This window comes from Chrysemys picta, chromosome 6, assembly GCF_011386835.1.
Source record: "Chrysemys picta bellii isolate R12L10 chromosome 6, ASM1138683v2, whole genome shotgun sequence".
Lineage (NCBI taxonomy): Eukaryota > Metazoa > Chordata > Testudines > Emydidae > Chrysemys > Chrysemys picta.
The window spans coordinates 20499396-20517882 of NC_088796.1; the positions used below are offsets into that span (position 1 = coordinate 20499396).

Sequence of the window (18487 nt, forward strand, 5' to 3'; positions counted from 1 at the left end):
CTCGGGCGTTGAATGGGGGGAGTCTGGTGGGGAAAACGGGGGGGGTTCGAGCGGTGTGAGCGGGGCTCGGGCGTGGGGAGGGTTCTGGCGTGGGGGACGGGGGGCTCGGGCGTTGAATGGGGGGGCTCTGGTGGGGAAAACGGGGGGGGGGGCTCAGGCGGTGTGAGGGGGGGTTCTGGCGGAAGGCGCGGGGCCTGCAGCTATCTGCATCCCTCCCCACCCATCTGAATGCAGCCCCACCAGGCAGCGTGTGGCCACCGTGGCTCCTACGTTCATTAGCGCCGCGCCCCACAGGCTGTTTGGCAGATTAAGGTTCATTAATGGCCGCCGGTGCCCGCACTGCCCGGTAGCGCTCTACCCCCAGCCCCGCCAGCGGGAACGGGCCTGGCCTGAGGGGCAGCGGCGTCCCGGCGCAGCCGGCTGCCATTTCAGCGCCGCCTGCAGCTCCGAACCCTCCATTTTATTTGTAATTCTGCCTCGTGCCCGCTCGCAGCTCCCGTGGCTCCGGATTGTCTCTCGGAGTTGCCTCCCCCGCCCTCCCCCCGCGACACACACAGCGCCATCGCAGCTCGCTCGCTGTAACGCCAATGGGCCGGTTTCTCTAGCTTCTCCCCCACCCCATCCCCCCACCCCACCCCACCCCTTGCAACTCCATTGCTTTCCCAGGCATGAGAAATTGCAAAATGGTCCGGGTGGCTAGTGTGCTGGGGCTGGTGATGCTCAGCGTGGCTCTGCTGATCTTATCCCTCATCAGCTACGTGTCCCTGAAAAAGGACAATATCTTCACCACTCCCAGATATGCCAGCTCGGGGGTGCCCAGAATGTACATGTTCCATGCTGGATTCAGGTAAGTGCCTGCTGTTTCTCGCTCCGTTTTAAGGCGGATGGATGCACACGGGGAGGGGTGGGGGGGGGGGGGAGAGTCCTGCATCTTGGCTCTCCCCGTTCGCCCAGGCACCCTTTGATCGTTGCTTTTAAAATGAAATAACACCCTGCGAGTCAATCGATGTGATCGCTCTGCTCTGGGCTTTCCCACCAGTGGCCAAAACCAGAGGGCCCCTTGGTCTGTGTGGTGGGGAGGATGCTGCTGACTGACCTGGGGGAAAGACTCATGTTAGTTGATGATCATGGTGGCTCCACGCCCGGTTCATATATATTCCAGGGGGCGAGCTAATGGCGCAGGCGCCCTGGTCCCCTGGATTGAGGTGGGGAAAGGCTGGGAGTCTCCCCCCCCCCCGACGTCTTCCCTTGCAACCCTCCCCCCTTTGCAATTCCCCCCACCAGGGAGATTCCAGCCCCGGGTCCAGCGCAAAGCCACTCCCGGCAGAGGGCTCCAGGCTCAGGGCACAAGATGCTCTCTGGACCCCCAGCACCCAGAGCGGTTCCCAGCTCTCCTTCCTCCCCAGCCTGCTGTTCTTCAGCTGGAGAGAGAAAAAAAGTGGCTCAGATCCCCATCTTGCATGGCGCTTTGGATTCTGCTTTGCACTTGATGGGGGTACCGAGGAGAGCACGCTGCAGCATCCCCCGGAAATCCGAGGGGTTGAGCCTGACGAGAGGCGAACGGGTCTGGGTCATATCAGTGGGGCTGGAACTCCTTGTAAAAACGCTCTGTGCTGGCTGATGCAGTCCGTGTGCAAAGCCCGTTACATCTTCTTAGGAACACATGAAGAGATTCCCTTCCCTACCCTACAGTGCTGAGCTTTCTGAATAAGGGCAGACTACAAGCCCAATCCCCCAGAGAAATGCGGGACACTCTGGTGGAGAGGGAAGGAGAGTTGTTAAACTGCTGGAGTTTCTGAGGCTTGGGGGAGTGGGGGAGAGAGAGAAAAGAGACAGGAAAGCAGGATGAAATGAACAGGCAGAACCCTCTTATCATAATAACCCAGGCCCAGGGAGCGGGGCTAGCTGCTGGAGACTGCCTGCTGGTCGATCGCTGTCCGTGGTGCTGATTTACGCTCTGAACCTGCCCATCTGTTTGACTTCAATTCCAGCACAGTAATATTTTTGACGGCCATTTTATGAATTCTGCAGTGCACAGAAATGTGTAAAGTCTCTTTCGTTCAGATTGATTTAAACAGGGAGACCAGACTATGACGGGGGAAATGGAGATTTTGCTCAGTTAGTTCCCTGCCCATTAAATCATCCGCACTAAAACAGACCGAATCTTTAAACTCAGCCCTGAACAATTTGTTAATTCCGTGTGTGTACCTGCGTGCGTGCTCATTTTTCAGGTCCCAGTTTGCACTGAAGTTTCTGGACCCTTCGTTTGTACCGATTACAAATTCTTTGACACACGAGCTGCAGGAAAAGCCTTCCAAATGGACGTTTAATAGAACAGCATTCTTACATCAAAGGTGAGAGAGAATCAAACCAAGGGACTGTTTTCTTAGGCATGGGGCTCTAGTCTAGCCCCATGTAGTGCAATTATCCCTCTCCCTATGTACCTGTGGTTGGTGTATATTTAGAAAATATAATCAGGCAATTATAAATACTGAACTCTGAGTAACTTGCCAGAACTCTTGAGACACAGAGTGAGTCCGAACATTTCCCAACAAGGTGAAGTGTTTAAAAAAATATACAAAATAAAATACATCACTGTCCTAGGGTAATTTATTATTTCATTAAAGAACAGAAGCTGTTTTACAGCAATGGAATATTACTATTATACTAATAGGATGTAACCAGGTTTATCAAAATGATAATTAATTTGCTATTATTTCAAGAGAATTAAAAAAAATTAAGAATCAATCTATAATTTATCAAATATTATATTTATTAAAATACAAAAAAATGTTTCAGTGGAACTTCTCAGCCAATTAGCAACCAGTAATTCCGTAAAAATGCAGACTAGCTCTTTCTTTATAACCATAGCTGTTTCTGGTTGTCTAAAACATGGAGAACACGATGGAAACATTTCTGATCCAATTAAAATTAATTCTTTCCATAATGATTTTCACCTCAACTTCACCAAATTCCATTTAACAAGATGACAACATGGCAATGGAAATTATTCCTCAGTTCCCTTCATTTCCTCAAAACTCAACATTTGCAAGAATTTAATATTAGGTGAAATGCCTTTTAGTCTATCATTGATGCTCTTCTTCAACTTGTGATACTAATGCTGGTAAATGGTGGGTCAGTCTTCTTTCTTTCTTTCTTTCTTTCTTTCTTTCTTTCTCTACTTATATATGTGTTTAGCCATTGATCTTGATCATGGAAATTTCTGCTTAGAGATTGATGCCACAATCTGGGCCAATAACATAAGAATACAAATTTTGCCTGAAAATTGCCCAGTGTTTTTAAAGGCTAGATTGTGGCTTGGATTACACAACCAGGCAGAGGAGTAAGAACTTTCTTAACACCCCTATGCAGCCCACCTGGTAATGGGTTTTGGCACAAAGGAGAGAGCTGAGCAATGTGTCCACTAATTGTTTCCTTGGAATGGGTAGGAGAAGTGGTGAACTTTGGCTCCACTCCCTCTACTCTTTGGTCTCTAGCCAACACAGCAGATGAGGCAGTGTGGGGCTGTGGAAAATAATTTGTGGCTGGTATAGCCCAACACTAAATTACAACTCTTCAGGGGCCAGAGAGGAGCAGAGAGGAAATTGTGGTTCTTCCCTGGGGAGTTCCAGTAATGACATCACAATGTGCCACCACTATGGCCTGTGCTCTTGCAGCACAGTCTACCCTTAAATAAATAGCTCAGCTGCACCTCTATGTTGATGTTAGTTAATGCCTCAAGATCTGCCTTGCATTTGTCTGTTAGCAATAGACCATAATTAGGGTACCCACTGGGATTCCATTAATGCTTAGACATTTGAGGATGGCGAGCTGGAAGAGAGGTTGTTTGTTTTTCATAAACATGAGCAAATAAAGCAGTAATGGTTCATTTTCTAGTTTTATCCACTACAGGCGAAATTCCAGAGTGTTTTTAGGATTCATAATACCCCTTTTAAAAATTCCAGTTTGCTTGTCCAAATGAGATATTACGGTATTATGTTTACGTAAGGGGAGACAGTTGAATGTCATTTGTTTTGTGACTCAAAGCTTCTTAATGAGGTACAAGAAGCACTCGTATTAAAAATTTAGCTACATTACTGTTAATACAATTGAATATTCTTGACTGCTTCATTTTGTTTTAAGTACATCTTGGCATATGAGAGCTATCCAGTCTCACCAAAGCACTGCTGTTCACTACCATGGGTGAAATTTACTCCTATACAGAGGATCAGTACAAGGCCCAGGCATTGCCCTCAAGTTGGGGTTTAAATAGGATTTAGTCTTTTTGCTGAGGCTCTGCACAGCAGTGAATTTCATCCCATGTAAACAGTACACAGTTACAATCGTATGCCTCAAACTTAAGAATTAATCAAGTATTATAATGTCGGTATTATTCTGGGCCAGATCCTCAACTGATGCAAATCAGCGTCCTCCATTAAAGTCAGTGGAGTTATGAAGGTTTGAGGATCTGGTCTCACAACTCTTGTCAGTTGAAAGCTGTTGCATTGCAACCCTCAGCTGGAATAACTTTACTCCAGTTGTTTTAAATAAAACCAATCATGACATAAGAAAGAAAACCTCTATTTTGTATAAAGGAGAGAAATATAAAGAAATGTTTTATTTTGTTTTTTTTGTATTTTATTTTAGGCAAGGAATTCTCCAGCATGTTGATGTAATAAAAAATTTTTCTTTGACCAAGAATAGTGTTCGGATTGGACAGCTGATGCATTATGATTATTCCAGCCATAAGTATGTTTTCTCTATTAGCAATAACTTCAGATCACTGCTTCCAGATGTCTCACCTGTCTTGAATAAGCATTATAACATTTGTGCTGTTGTTGGAAATAGTGGAATCCTTACAGGGAGTCAGTGTGGACAAGAAATAGATAAGTCTGATTTTGTTTTTCGTTGCAACTTTGCTCCAACTGAGGCTTTCCAAAAAGATGTTGGAAGGAAAACCAACCTTACAACCTTCAATCCCAGCATCCTGGAAAAGTATTACAACAATCTTTTGACCATTCAGGATCGCAATAACTTTTTTCTAAGTTTAAAAAAGCTTGATGGGGCCATTCTTTGGATCCCAGCTTTTTTCTTCCACACTTCAGCAACTGTTACAAGAACATTGGTTGACTTCTTTGTTGAGCATAGAGGGCAATTAAAGGTCCAGCTGGCTTGGCCAGGAAATATAATGCAGCATGTCAACAGGTTTGTATTTTTCATGTATTTCACTCATTGAAACATATATCACTAATCAACTACTTTATTGATTTTTCATTCACAATTCACCTGATGTACAATGTCTAAAGGTTATGACCTAATTCTGCTCCCATTGAAGGCAATTGAAGTTTTGCCATTGACTTCAATGAGAAGCACAATTGCTCCCTTAAGGTGAAATTCCCACCCGTGCAAAAGAGTAGCACAAGGTCAATGTGGCATTTAATTCAGCATAAGTGGGATGTAAGTGGTTGCATGGGTTTTGTGCTGTCCCACTGCACAAGGGTGAATCACACAATGAATATAGCACTAGAGCACTATCAACTTTTGCTGTAGGTATTATAAGCCAGCCTATAGCCAAATTCATCATATAAACAAGGTGACTTGACATAAGCAGGGTTGCAGTTCAGAGTAGTTTAAATTCTAGGCACTCTTGTTCAGGTTGAAGACTGTAAATGCAATGCAATAATATTGGCATAAGTAGTGCATAGCCTTGTAATGGCTGTCTGCACAAGGGTTAATTTAACCCTAAGACCATGATCCTGCAGTTGCCTCCACATAGGCAAACAGAAGCCCATGTGTAGCCCAGATGGTGTCAGTGGGGTTCTGCAAAAGTGAAGGGATCTTTCTGCAGACAGGGACTGCTTTGCAGGATTGGGGACTAACAAACCGATGTCCTAATGGACACCATTGCAGAGAGGCACAAAAAAGTCTGTGATAAACTTGTGCAAGGATAGCGTTTTCAGTAACAGTATGTTATACTCATGCTGTTTTAATAAGGCCTAACCTGAATAGTAACCCTAATATTATTCATATGATCACTTATGAATATTGACATTCTCCACCCACCATCTTGTTTTTTTATAAATCGTCATATACAGAATTTGTACCTGAATCAGCCTCTGCTTATTATTTCACAGGTACTGGAAAAATAAACATTTGTCACCCAAGCGACTGAGCACAGGTATTCTTATGTATACCCTTGCTTCTGCAATATGTGAAGAGATCCACTTGTATGGGTTTTGGCCATTTGGATTTGATCCTAACACCAGGGAAGACCTCCCATACCATTACTACGATAAAAAAGGAACAAAGTTCACTACCAAGTGGCAGGAGTCCCACCAGCTGCCTGCAGAATTCCAGCTGCTCTACAAAATGCATGGTGAAGGACTAACTAAACTGACTTTGTCACATTGTGCCTAAGAACTTAAAACTTGAAGTGCCAAATGATTGTTTAAAAAGTGCCCAAAACTGAATTAAACATTCTTTAAAATATAATTCTAAAAAAAAAGAAAAAAACCTAAAATATTTTCCATAATATAAAGATGCTTTTTAATAGCCCTTATCACAGCTCATCAAAAAGTTTCAGCATATTTAGCAATGCAGAAGTGTTTATCAAAATGTACTGACACTATTCATGGACCAGAAAAGTTTAAACTCTTTAAGATAGATATTTTGCATTTATAGATATGCTACTAAATACATGTTTTAAAATATTTTCATATATATATTTTAACATTACACTAAATGCCTCTAACCTACAAATTTTAATGTTCCCTGCAGATTAGAATTAGAACCGTTAGTTTAAAATATTTTGCTTATCTTACAGCTATTACTATTAGTAGTGAAACATACACATGTTGCCATGGCTAATTGGAGAAAGCTAATTAACATTTCCATTTACTATCAAGTTATAGTTCTTTAGAATGGACTCTGATTTTCACAGCTTGCATATGATCTGTGGTCTTGTATTTTACATTTTCCTAGGAATAGTATTAAAGTGATGGGCCTTGTCATAACTAGATACATAAATTGTTCTTAGGTTACTTCAGTGTTTTAATTCAGTTTGAGACAAATCCTAGAGACGGACCCATTTAAATCTATGGGAATGTTGTCATTAACATCAGTGTAACAGAATTTGGCTGTTTGATTTTAAAATTAATGTATCAAGATTAATAATACAATTTTTTTAAATTCTATTCTGTGATGAGGAGGCCCTTCCTAATCCTATCCAAACATCCCCAAAGGGGGCTGACAGTGATTTGAGGAATATAGATCCTTTGGAGGAGGAGCACAGTTTGTAATAGTCTCTTTGACCTAGGCTCCTCTATTCCTAAACTCCCCTTCATCAGTGTTATTGCTGCACTCCCAGTCTTCACAAGCCTAACCCACATATTCTAAAGCCACTGCAAGAAATGGGTTTTCTACTCCATAGCCCATTGCACTACCAACCAAAGCCCTAGTCCTGCAATGAGCTCTGTGCGGCCTCTGGAGTCCACCCATGCAGATCTCATTACAGGATCAGGGTTCAAGATAGAAATTAGATTTTCACATATATTGTTTCTTTTTCCTTGTAGTTCTACTGTACCTCAAGCATAGTTATTCTATGTGTTCGGGTGATACGTTGTGTTATGTTCCAAAAGTGGCATCCATACTGGAAATACTATACCCCATCCTGTTGCTTCCTCTCCATGTCCCCCTAAAAAAGATGTGCAGAAACCAGGGTAACCATTACATTGCTCCTGAACAAGTGTATATAGTTATGTCTAAAAAAAAAAGTGTAATGATGAAACATAATTCAACAAAAATCTTTGATAGTTTTTTTTATTTGGGAGCAGTGAGGATAAGATCAATGCCGACAATGGGAACAGATTAAAATTACTGGCTAAAATTTTCAAATTTAGGTGCCAAAAGTTAATCACCTAATTCCATATTTAGGTAATTAAACATTCACTGAGGTCCATGGGAGATGCAGGTTTCTAAACCACTTTAAAAATCAGGCAACTTATGTAGGGACCTAACTTTTGGGGCCTAACTTTGAAAACATTGGCCATTATGTCTCAGGCCAATTGATTCTAATATTTTTAAATTAAAACCATTATGCTTCAAAATATTCTAACAATTTTATATTATTTTGTATGGCTTCAAGTGAAGAATAACTAAGTCCTGGAGGTATCTGTGATAATGATGTAAAACACCACACATGCTGCTATCTTAATTTTTCAAAGATTCATCTACAAAGTAAAAATAGAATTTAAGAATGGAAAACTCCAGGGTAATATAAATAATGTTCTAATCAGTGAGGAATGGTCTCCCTCCTCCATGGAATCCACTGAAACCTCTGCACCTTGGCTTGAGATGGCCATGCCGGGACTGGAGAAGGATGGAAATGGGGACCACTGCTTTATTTGGCATAATCCCCTCAGCATCCATGGTGAAATGCTGACCCTAATGAACTCAGTGGGAGTTTTGCCTTTGATTTCAATAGGAATTTCTCCCTGAGTTCTTTTCTGAGTGAAAATCTGCCTGAGAGTTAGGGTGAAATTCTGGCCCTAATCAGGTTAATGGGAGTGTTAGCTCCATTTCTAAGCTTTCACCTCTCTCAGGATTCCCATGTGAGGGGAGCACGGAGCCACCTTGCAACAACTTTAAAAAACTCTGAATCCCAATGCCTCTGGTGGAAAAGCAAATGCTATCCAGCTGACTTTGCATCATCAAACTCAGCCTGTGCTATGCATTGTTCTTAAAGTGGTATTTCCACCAGTGAAGGACGCCAGCCCCATTCACTGAATGGAGATCCTGAAACAGCAAGAGTTTTAAAACCATTTTCAAAATTCTTCTTTGATTCCTGGAGAGGACATAAATCACCAACAATTTGCTGGGTTTGTTTTGTAAATAGAAACTTAAAACTGAAAGTGTTCAGGAGAAGGTTAGCCTATATCCAAACTCACAGAGTATAGAGTATTCCATCATAGTGTTAATGGATGACTTCACACTCTCCTGTTTAGAAATCGCATTATTGCTAAAGTTTCTTGCCCAGTTGTGGAAGCCTGCATCTGCTTTCCTGATATCTTTGTCTGTCCTGCTCGCTATTCTTAAGAATTCATACACTAGAGTTTTACTTATTACAGGTGTTGTTATTAAGTGGCCTCATAATGGTGAGGTGCCAATGTATCATGGCTCCATATGATTAATTATTGCTATTTTATTTATTATTTGCATTGCAATAGCATGTGGGGTCCCCAATCAGGGATTAGTTCTCCATTGTGCTAGCCAATGTTCCAACACAGGACAAAAAGACAGTCCCTGCCCCCCAAAGAGCTTACAAACTACGATATACCCAGGTTAAGGAGCTAGGGCCCAGCCCTGCAAACCTCTACCTTCTGACTAGTCCTAGTGAAGTCAGATGAGTAAAGGTCTTCAGGATTGGACCCATCCCTTGTAACTCCTAATCTGCCATGTTACACTGTGGGTGTGATTGCTATGGTATAACCCAGTCACTGTCCAATATTAAACAGTGTTAAACAAGGTTTGGGGTTTGGTATACAGAAACCTCAGCCTGCTTAGTACCGTGGCAACCACATTATTAAATATCCCTTTTAACCTTTTACTAAAGATACAGCAAAGAGAGAAAAACAGTTAAAGGATGCAAAATGTAAAGTATTAAGTAAGGTTTTCATGTTAACAACATCCCTTGTTCTCTTTCCCTTTAGCTGAAGAGAATTTTTAGAAGGAAGAAAAATCTTTGTTTGATAGTCATTAGACGGTACCAAAAATGGTAATAACTGTCCTTTTGGGAAAAAATTGATGAAGATAGTTGAGATGGGCTGGAGCTGTTGTTCCTGATACTATTGTTAAAGTTTGATCCTATTTCATCCCAGATGGTGTTTGGGATTCAGCTGGAGCCAAGCAGAGGTGGTGTTGTGTTCTGTGTTCTCTCTCTCTGGCATGGTCTGGTCAGGACATCTCTCAAGATCAGGATGATGAAGACCCAGGGGTCCAGGAGATGGTGGGGTGGCAGCCTTGATGGTGAAGCTTGCTCCAGTAGAAATTTTTCTCCCCAAAGTCTTTTTCTTTTAAGGACCCCAAAAAGAAATAGTGGGTGGAATAGCACATCCCCTCATTATTTCATCCACCAATTAGGCCTACTTCTGGCACAACAATTTTGGTTCACTAATTTCTGGTTCCACACTTTTCTTGCTTACAAGCAGGATCTTAACACAGTCCTTGAGTTGTATCAGTAGGCCTTTTTGTATGGACTAATTCAGTCTTTCTCCATTTCGTACCTTTTCCCATCAACATTTGTTGCTATTGTGACATCTTATGAACGTACACTGACTTTTTACAATGGAACTCACAATTCAGGTAAATTTGTAAGCCCAGTTATCGCAGCTTGGGGTGCAGAAGGGGTAAGAGAGGAGCAACAGCCCAAGAATTAAGTTCTGAACAATTGTCTTTTTCTGGGTGCCTGTGTCTAAGGGTACGTCTATACCCAGCCGCTAGTTCGGCGGCTGGCAATCGAACTTCTGGGTTCGACTTATCGCGTCTTGTCTGGACGCGATAAGTCGAACCCGGAAGTGCTCACCGTCGACTGCGGTACTCCAGCTAGACGAGAGGAGTACCGCGGAGTCGACGGGGGAGCCTGCCTGCCGCGTGTGGACCGAGGTAAGATCGAACTAAGGTACTTCGAACTTCAGCTACGTTATTCACGAAACTGAAGTTGCGTACCTTAGTTCGATTTGGGGGGTTAGTGTAGACCAAGCCTAAGGAAGGTGAAAACATTATTTACATATTTTTCAAAAAGGAAGAATGAGAATTATGAAGGGTAGGGTTCTGCACTAATTATTAACTAGGAACGTCAAATAATCTTTTCCAATGTACCTTACTATTGGATTGTACAGTATGTGTGTGTTCACCATGGAAGCTAAGTCCATTCTTAATTCACTGCTATGTATAATAGAATATTCTTAGTTTAACTTAATATACACACACAGCCACCAATACACACCTAATTCTATAAACATTGTATCATATTTTGTACTGTGTGGAACTCAGTCACTGGAGAACAGGAAATATTGCAGGAGGGTTCATAGTTGGTAGCTGGCATTTTAATTTAAGTGATGAATTATTAATTTAAACAGTGGGAAACTATAATTTTAATCTAATTAAGTAAATATGAACAATTAGCATCATATTTGTTTTAATGCTGAGGCCAATATGTTGTATATATTTTTCAGTTGCTGGCTCTCAACAATAAGAAATTATATTGGCCAACAATGTTTGGCTACTGTACATTGTTTACATAACATAGTTATGTGCAAGTTAGGTACATAGTTATGTACAAGTTTAGATTACTAATGAATTTAATTAGAAGTAATCACAAGCAAATATGCACTCGTCTAAATGAATGTCTAAATGAATGTTCTTTCCATTCAGTCACATAGAGCATCTTCAAGAGACATTTTCACAAAGGGGAACAATCTATTTAGGGCCAGATTCCAACACCTTTTTTCTAGTTTAAGATCACCTTACTGCATGGGTTATTCCACTGTCTTCTTTCCATTGACTTCAATGGGAATACTCATGGAGTACGGTATAACTGAATCTGAATAAGAGTATCAGAATCTTTTAAAATGCAGTGGATCTTCTTATAATAAAGTCATCATTTTTTCACAATGCAGCATAACTCCAAGCAGAAATTCTCTAGATCCAAAACTTCTTCTGGTACATTTCAGTGTATTGAAATAATTTCAGCCCTAAACCACTTCACTATGGGGTCCCATGCTATCAGAGTTCACTGTGAATTCCACTGTTTAGCATAGTGGCAACATTTGGATATGAATCTCTATTTTGGGTTGGTGTCCTGATCTGGAGTTTTGTTCCGCACTGCTCTACCATTTCCTGTTCAGAAAGTGGATTTATTTCTCCAATAGAGCTAGTCAGAAAAACTTCAATGGAACCATTTTCCATTGGAAAAAGAGGTTCCTTTGAAATCAAAATGCTTCATGAAATTGTGTAGGAAAAAAAAGGAATAAAGTTTCTAAAATGTTAAAATGTCCCATTTTGACATTTTCAGAACAAAATGTTTTGGTGTTTGTTTCAATTTTATATTTTGTATTATATATTACATATATATTATAATATAATATAAAGTAAAAAGCCAAAATTGAAACAAAAGATTTCATTCAGCCCCAATTCTTTTTTTTCTGAAATTTTCTTTTGCACAGAATTCTGAAATGTTCAGTTTTCTTTCTTTATCAGAACAAATTTTGAAAACTCAAAATCCTTTGCAAAGTGGAAATTCCAATCTCCACACAGCTGTAATCTCCAGCTTTTTTTCCTTATAATTTTGCTTGCTATTATTTTCATCTGAGGGCTGGATGCTGTTTCTGTGCCTGCTCTTTTGCACCCACAAAATGAATTGCAAGTGCAAAAATTATGGGAACAAACGGCTCTGTAAAAGGGAGGCCACTCTTCTGAAACTATATGCCTAATTGTTGAAGGAAGTAGACTATGGAATTGTGCCACTTATACCAGGGCTGAATTTGTTTAGTTTAAACAAATGTTGCCTCCCTTACAGCTTGTTTCTCACTCCCCACTCTCCCTTGCAGTGAAGTTATGCAGTGGAACTAGACTCCAAGTTCTGCTCTCTCCACAGGAAAAGAACTCCCAAGAGCAGACTATCGGGGTGAGATCCACTCTGGGCACTTGACAGGAGAATTTTGCCCTTGAAAACAGACTGTGGTTTGATAAGCACTACTGTGATGCTATAGCAGGGAGAAAGAGGCACTAGGTGCTAAGTGAGAAACACAAATATCTTTAAATATCAGAAACAGGAATTCAGAAAATTATTGACAAAGGGCCATATCATACCATTGATTTTTACGCATAACTCCCCATTGTTTTTTCAGAACCCCATTGAACATTTCAGAGCCATCGATTTCAGCGGGGAGTTCTGCTTCAAAATCAATGACACAATAAGGCCCAAAGAAAATTGCTTTTTGGTATCAATATTCTTTGTTCAAGTTTGCTGCAATGTGGAAACCATGCTTTAAAACAATGTGTTACTTGTATCCTTCTGTTTTTCTAGATGGTATTTCAAATCTGCTTTTGTTTAGAGACAAAAATAACTGGATTTATTTTACAAATTAAAAGGAACACTATTTTGGGGGCCAATACTCTTCTCATTGGAGTGAATGGAAAGACTCCCATATGATTCATTCAGGGCAGGATCAAGCCCCTCTCCTTGTCCTAAATCTCCAATTTCAAATTAGTTTGGAAAAATTCACATTAAGAGCCTGATCCAGAAGTATCTGTGCTGGTAAACTCCCTTTGACAACAGCAGGTGTTTTGCCTGTGTCAGGACTGCAGGATTGAGATCAGTGTCCTTTTCCTATTGTGTCTCACTCATGGCCCATGTAACCCTTTTCAAGGGGGTGAACCTGAAAAGAGTCAAAGGTCCTATTTGACACCTCAGTGTTCACAAGCCAAAGTCATTGAAGGTCCAGATTCTGCCACTTTTACAGTGAGTAGTTAGCACCTGACTCCATGACTACTCCCTGTGGCAGACTCTGGTTGTGTTTTATGGAGAGATCAAAGCCAAGACAAACAAATGAATGGGGTTGAACTGGGAAGGCACAGGCCAGGAGCACCCAATAAGTGTGCTGACTCACCACATCTCCCAAGCAGACTGACAGGGAGACCCCACATAAATTAAAGCAACTTGTCCAGCTGCTTTCCTCCAGCCGATCAGATTCTTTGAGTGTCAAGTGATAAAAATTGCACCCCACCCCAGGTGTTGAGGAGAGTAAATCATGCCTACATTTGTTATCTTGTTGGCTACACTCTTCCTGCCTTTCTCTTGCAATCTGAATTCCTTCTTGTCTATATCAATCTAAATGGATTTCTGATGGCGAAGGATAAATATGCAGTAATACAAGTGAATGTCTCGCTAGAAAGGCATAGATATAGGACATTGTATGCCGATGTGTGTCATTTTCAAAACTTTTTTTTTTAAATATTGAATCATAGTTACTGGTTCCAAGGAGAAGGGCATGAACTGTTCAAAACCAATACAGCCCTGTCTCATGAGGGTAGAATGCCTACCATGGGACAGGTTGCAAATGGAGACAAGGTAGGATAGGGTTATAAGGTCTCTAGGTGAGCACAATGTTGGGATGGATGCTGTTCTGGGGCAGTATTGACTGTGGTGCCGCAGAGGGCTTTCCACGCACGATATCCATTAGGGTGAATTTTATCTATAAATAGAGGACCTAAGCTCTTTTGAGCTAAAGTTTTAAGATCTTAGCTCTGATCACCTCAGGACTTGTTGATGTTCGTGATACTGTTGCACAGTCCATAAAGGCCTATCCTGCTTCCAATAAAGTCAGTGACTGAATTTATGTGAGCAACTGCATGCCTATTTCCTTTCTCAGTGGGTATAAGCCATCCACCTATAAAGAAGACCTGTGAAGGTATGAGGATATGCAAGTGTAAACTCACAAAGAAATGTGAGAGTGTAACACAGGAGCAGTGCTAATCTAGATGCTAGCTTGTATATTGGGGATTGGGCAGGAGAGCAGTAAAACATAAAACAAAACTGTACATAAAAATTGGAGATGTATGTGTACTACTTCTGTTACTTTATATATCTTTATTTAACATTTTAGTACCTATCATTTTTTCAGTGAATATTACATGTACGTAGGGCACACGAAAAAAGTCATTCTGGCTATCACTTTGTTTATTTAACAGTTGAGTATACCAAAAAGTGAGGATTGTGAAATATAACTAACTGTGAATGGAGGCTGCAAAAAGAAATGATTTTGAAAGCAGGTTTTCTGTAAATGAATGTGTCTTTATTCTAATGACCATGCAGTTCAATGCTTGATGGAGTTGTTTTCACTAAAAAACATAAAAATTATAATAAAAAAATTAAAAACAGATCTGCCATAATTGTAACAAAGCATTTATTAGTTAATGGCCATATTAGAAGTATTATTTATTTTTAAAATAGTATTAATGTCCATTATGGGCCAGGATATAATCTCAGGTGAATGGCGTGCAAAGCTGCACATGTTGCAAAATGTGTTGCATGCAAAAGCTGGTATTTGATCTTGCTCCCACTGAAGTCACTATTGGCTTCAGTGGGATCAGGATCAGGTCCCAGGGCATTACTTAATATGTACTCGATGTGGCCACACATCTGAGATTTGAATGTGGCCTGCACAGTGTAATGTACATGTAAATATGTTGTCATATTTGTGAACAAGGAACCTGTTTCCTTTTGTAGAGGAATCCTGCATATTTATTGTGACTGTAGTTTGTGTGCGTGTGTGTGTGGGGGGGGGGAACGCAATGATTCATTTTGAATCTTTTCACAATGTTATTGTTCGGTGTGAATGTGCCTGCAACATTGACTCACGTGCCAAAACACAATATTGAATGCATTGTTTTTAAATAAAATATTTTATTGTGCATTGGAAATCTGTGAAACTCAGCAGTGTGTATTTCTTCCTTCCTATATTTTTTTAACTGTTTGTAGTTTGTAGTCCTGCTTTTGACTACTTGAGCTGTGTCAGATGCTAACACTGTATTGAATTCCTTAACATAATTTTAATCAAAAAGCATTTTATATTTTGCAGGATACAAGATAGGCACAGAAGTATCTGAGAACAAATTATACAATAGTATGTCTTCTTTGGGTCTGATTTTAACATCTAAAGGCTACACACACAAAAATTCAATTCTTACTGGGCAACTCAAGAGACTGATAATGGGATATGTAGCCTTTCACTTCAAGGTCATTGATGTGTATTCATCTCAAGAGGAAAGTGACCAAACACCTATACGTGTTCAGTGGCCTAAGCACAATAGAGTTGATTTCCTCAGTCCAGTACATTGTAGACAAGTGTCCACAAGACTATAAAAAATGGTATATTTTTAAACAGTTTTATCTGAGAGACCAAGGACTGAGTTGATAAGCATCCCTAAGAACCATTGGTTTAAATAGGAGTTGAGGATGCTCAGAAGTTTTGAGGGTTGTTATTATCATTTGTATTCCAGTAGCACCTACAGGCTCACCTGAGATCAGACCCCATTGTGCTAGGTGCTGTTCAAACACACTGTAAAGGACAGGTGCCATCCCAATAGTCTAACTGAACAAATACTATGGCTTGTCCAAGAACACACACAGGAAGTCTGTGGCAGAGACAGGAATTGAACTGTGCTTTCATGAATCCCAGTTTACTGCCTTAACTCCAAGGCCATCCTTCTTTTGAGGGCTTGAGCTCCTATGACAATAGCGGATGAACTAACCTCTTAGCCCTGGAGGTTGCCTCTCCAAGTCAGAAATTGAGGTAAATTGTTGGGCTAATGTGGAACACTTGCTGCACCAACTCTGTTTGATAAACAGTCTTCAGGCTTGTCAGGTCTATTCTTCTCTGTTATTCTAGCTGGAGTTTTATGCCATGCCCAAGACTGTTATATCTGAGTGCATCATCACACCAACATACTTCCCAAGAACTAAATTCACGCAGAAATAATGATTTAAAAAATTACCACCAGTAGCTCTGATGACTGCAAACTCAGTGATCTTTTTCACACACTTACTGCCTCAAGCTGATTAGCACAAATTAAATGTCATGCTAATGACCCCGATCAGCTAATACACTATCTCAATATCAATGATTATTTTCTAATTGAAATTAAAATATATTCAGATTATTTGCATGAATAAAGCTAAACTATTTTTCCCAGTTTACAATATTTGGATAGAAATATTTTTCTAAATTACAGAGCACAACAGAGATGACAAAAGCCAACATTTACAAAAGTGCCCACTAATTTTGGGTGTCTCCATTTGTGGGCACCCAACTTGAAATGTGTTTATTTGCAAAGATGCTGAATGCTCCCATTGACTTCAGCAGGTTGCAGGTTTTGAATCTCAGATTGTCTCAAATTGGGCACCTATGATTAGTGAAGACTTTAGTAATTTGGGGCAAATTTTTTATTCAAATGTCAGGAGATGGAATTTTATTTGTTTCTTTTTTCCATTTATGCAGTGTAGTTATCGATCCACCGCAAAGTCTACATACAACAGTATTTTAAACACTTTACATCAGCTAAATCAATGTTAACCAACACCAAAATCTCCCCCACTGCACTCAGAACTAATTAACTCTCTGAAATATTTGGTTGGATTAATGCCTGTGTGAACTAAATAATTCAGCATTTATAAAGTGGCAGTAATCAGATTGGCTGAGAAAGATCCCAGCCCATACAATTGACTTCTAATGAATGCACATGTTCTAACTGTATTGTTTTCTGTATACAAAGAGCAAAATATACTATTTCAATCTAAGGAAAGTCTCTTGGAAAGAGCAGAGTGTGCGTTTTCTCCGCAGCTTAAAAGAAAATGGCTTCTCAGCTCATAGGATCTGACCCACTAGTAGCTTGTGACAGCGATCCACTGGTTTACAACCCACAGGTTGAGTGGAAAAACAGCATTCAAAGACCCTTGAACACTGAGACCTGGTGGCAGCAAGTAAATTAAGAGGAGGGAAGGAATACCTCTTCTCCTTATTGCTGTATTCCTGCCTTGTTCTCAGTCCACCTCCAATCCACTCCCACTGGAGCTCCACAGCTTTGTGTGGTGCCGCCCCCAGAGCTGAGTTCTGTGTTGGCAGCACAGTGAGAAGGGGAGAAGTGACTACCCCTTCCAACATCAGCACTCCTCCCCAACAATCCCACCTGTCCCTACCAGACACAACCCCAATTTCTACATTTGGCACAGACACCCAGCACCAGCCCCATAACCAGCAGCCCTGAACTCAGTATCACCCATAATTCCAATGGCCCCCTCATTGTCCACCCCAAACATTACCAGAGTCTCCACCCAAAGCCATTGGCATTACCATACCCTGTGCTTAAAGTGATCTAAAAAAGGTCAGTCATGCAGACAAAGAGTTTAGGCAGAGCAGTTTTGCTGAGAGAGTGCTTAAAGTGTTCCATTATCATGATGACTTTAATTTTTAACTCAGTCTGCACCCCTTTATGGACCTCCCACACACACACATGCACGTACTTTAGGCACTGACACAGTCCCATGAGCCTTTGTACCTGCAAAGGAATGTGGGATTTGTATGTATTCCCGCAAGCAAGTGTGGGAGGATTTTAGATCCCAAATGAAAAAAGCTTGGGACTTGGAGTAAGAAGCTTCTGGTTTTTAGTAGACCAGGCCAGGGGTCCATCTAGTCCAACATCACATTTCTGAGAGAAGCCAGTACCAGTTGCTTCACAGGACGAGCCACTTAATGGACAATTATTGAATAAATTTCCATGGGGAAGTCTGTTAACCCTGGCAGTCAGCGGTTGGTTGAATCATAAGGGTTTTTTCATATCCCTTATTTTTTTATTCTGCTTAATGTAACTGTGGATATTCTCATTATCTAAATAAATGTTTTATCCCTTTCTGAATCCTATTAAGCTCTTG

At 40.8% G+C, this 18487-nt stretch overlaps 1 protein-coding gene across 1 annotated transcript; it reads left to right on the forward strand.

Moving 5' to 3' along the window:
- The first annotated feature begins 223 nt into the window (after positions 1-223).
- Positions 224-14935, forward strand: ST8SIA3 (ST8 alpha-N-acetyl-neuraminide alpha-2,8-sialyltransferase 3). The gene is made up of 4 exons (XM_005296831.5): positions 224-847; positions 2232-2354; positions 4648-5205; positions 6135-14935. The coding sequence occupies exons 1-4, from the start codon at positions 669-671 to the stop codon at positions 6415-6417; spliced, it is 1143 nt and encodes a 380-aa protein (XP_005296888.1). The 5' UTR covers positions 224-668; the 3' UTR covers positions 6418-14935.
- The last annotated feature ends 3552 nt before the right edge of the window (positions 14936-18487 follow it).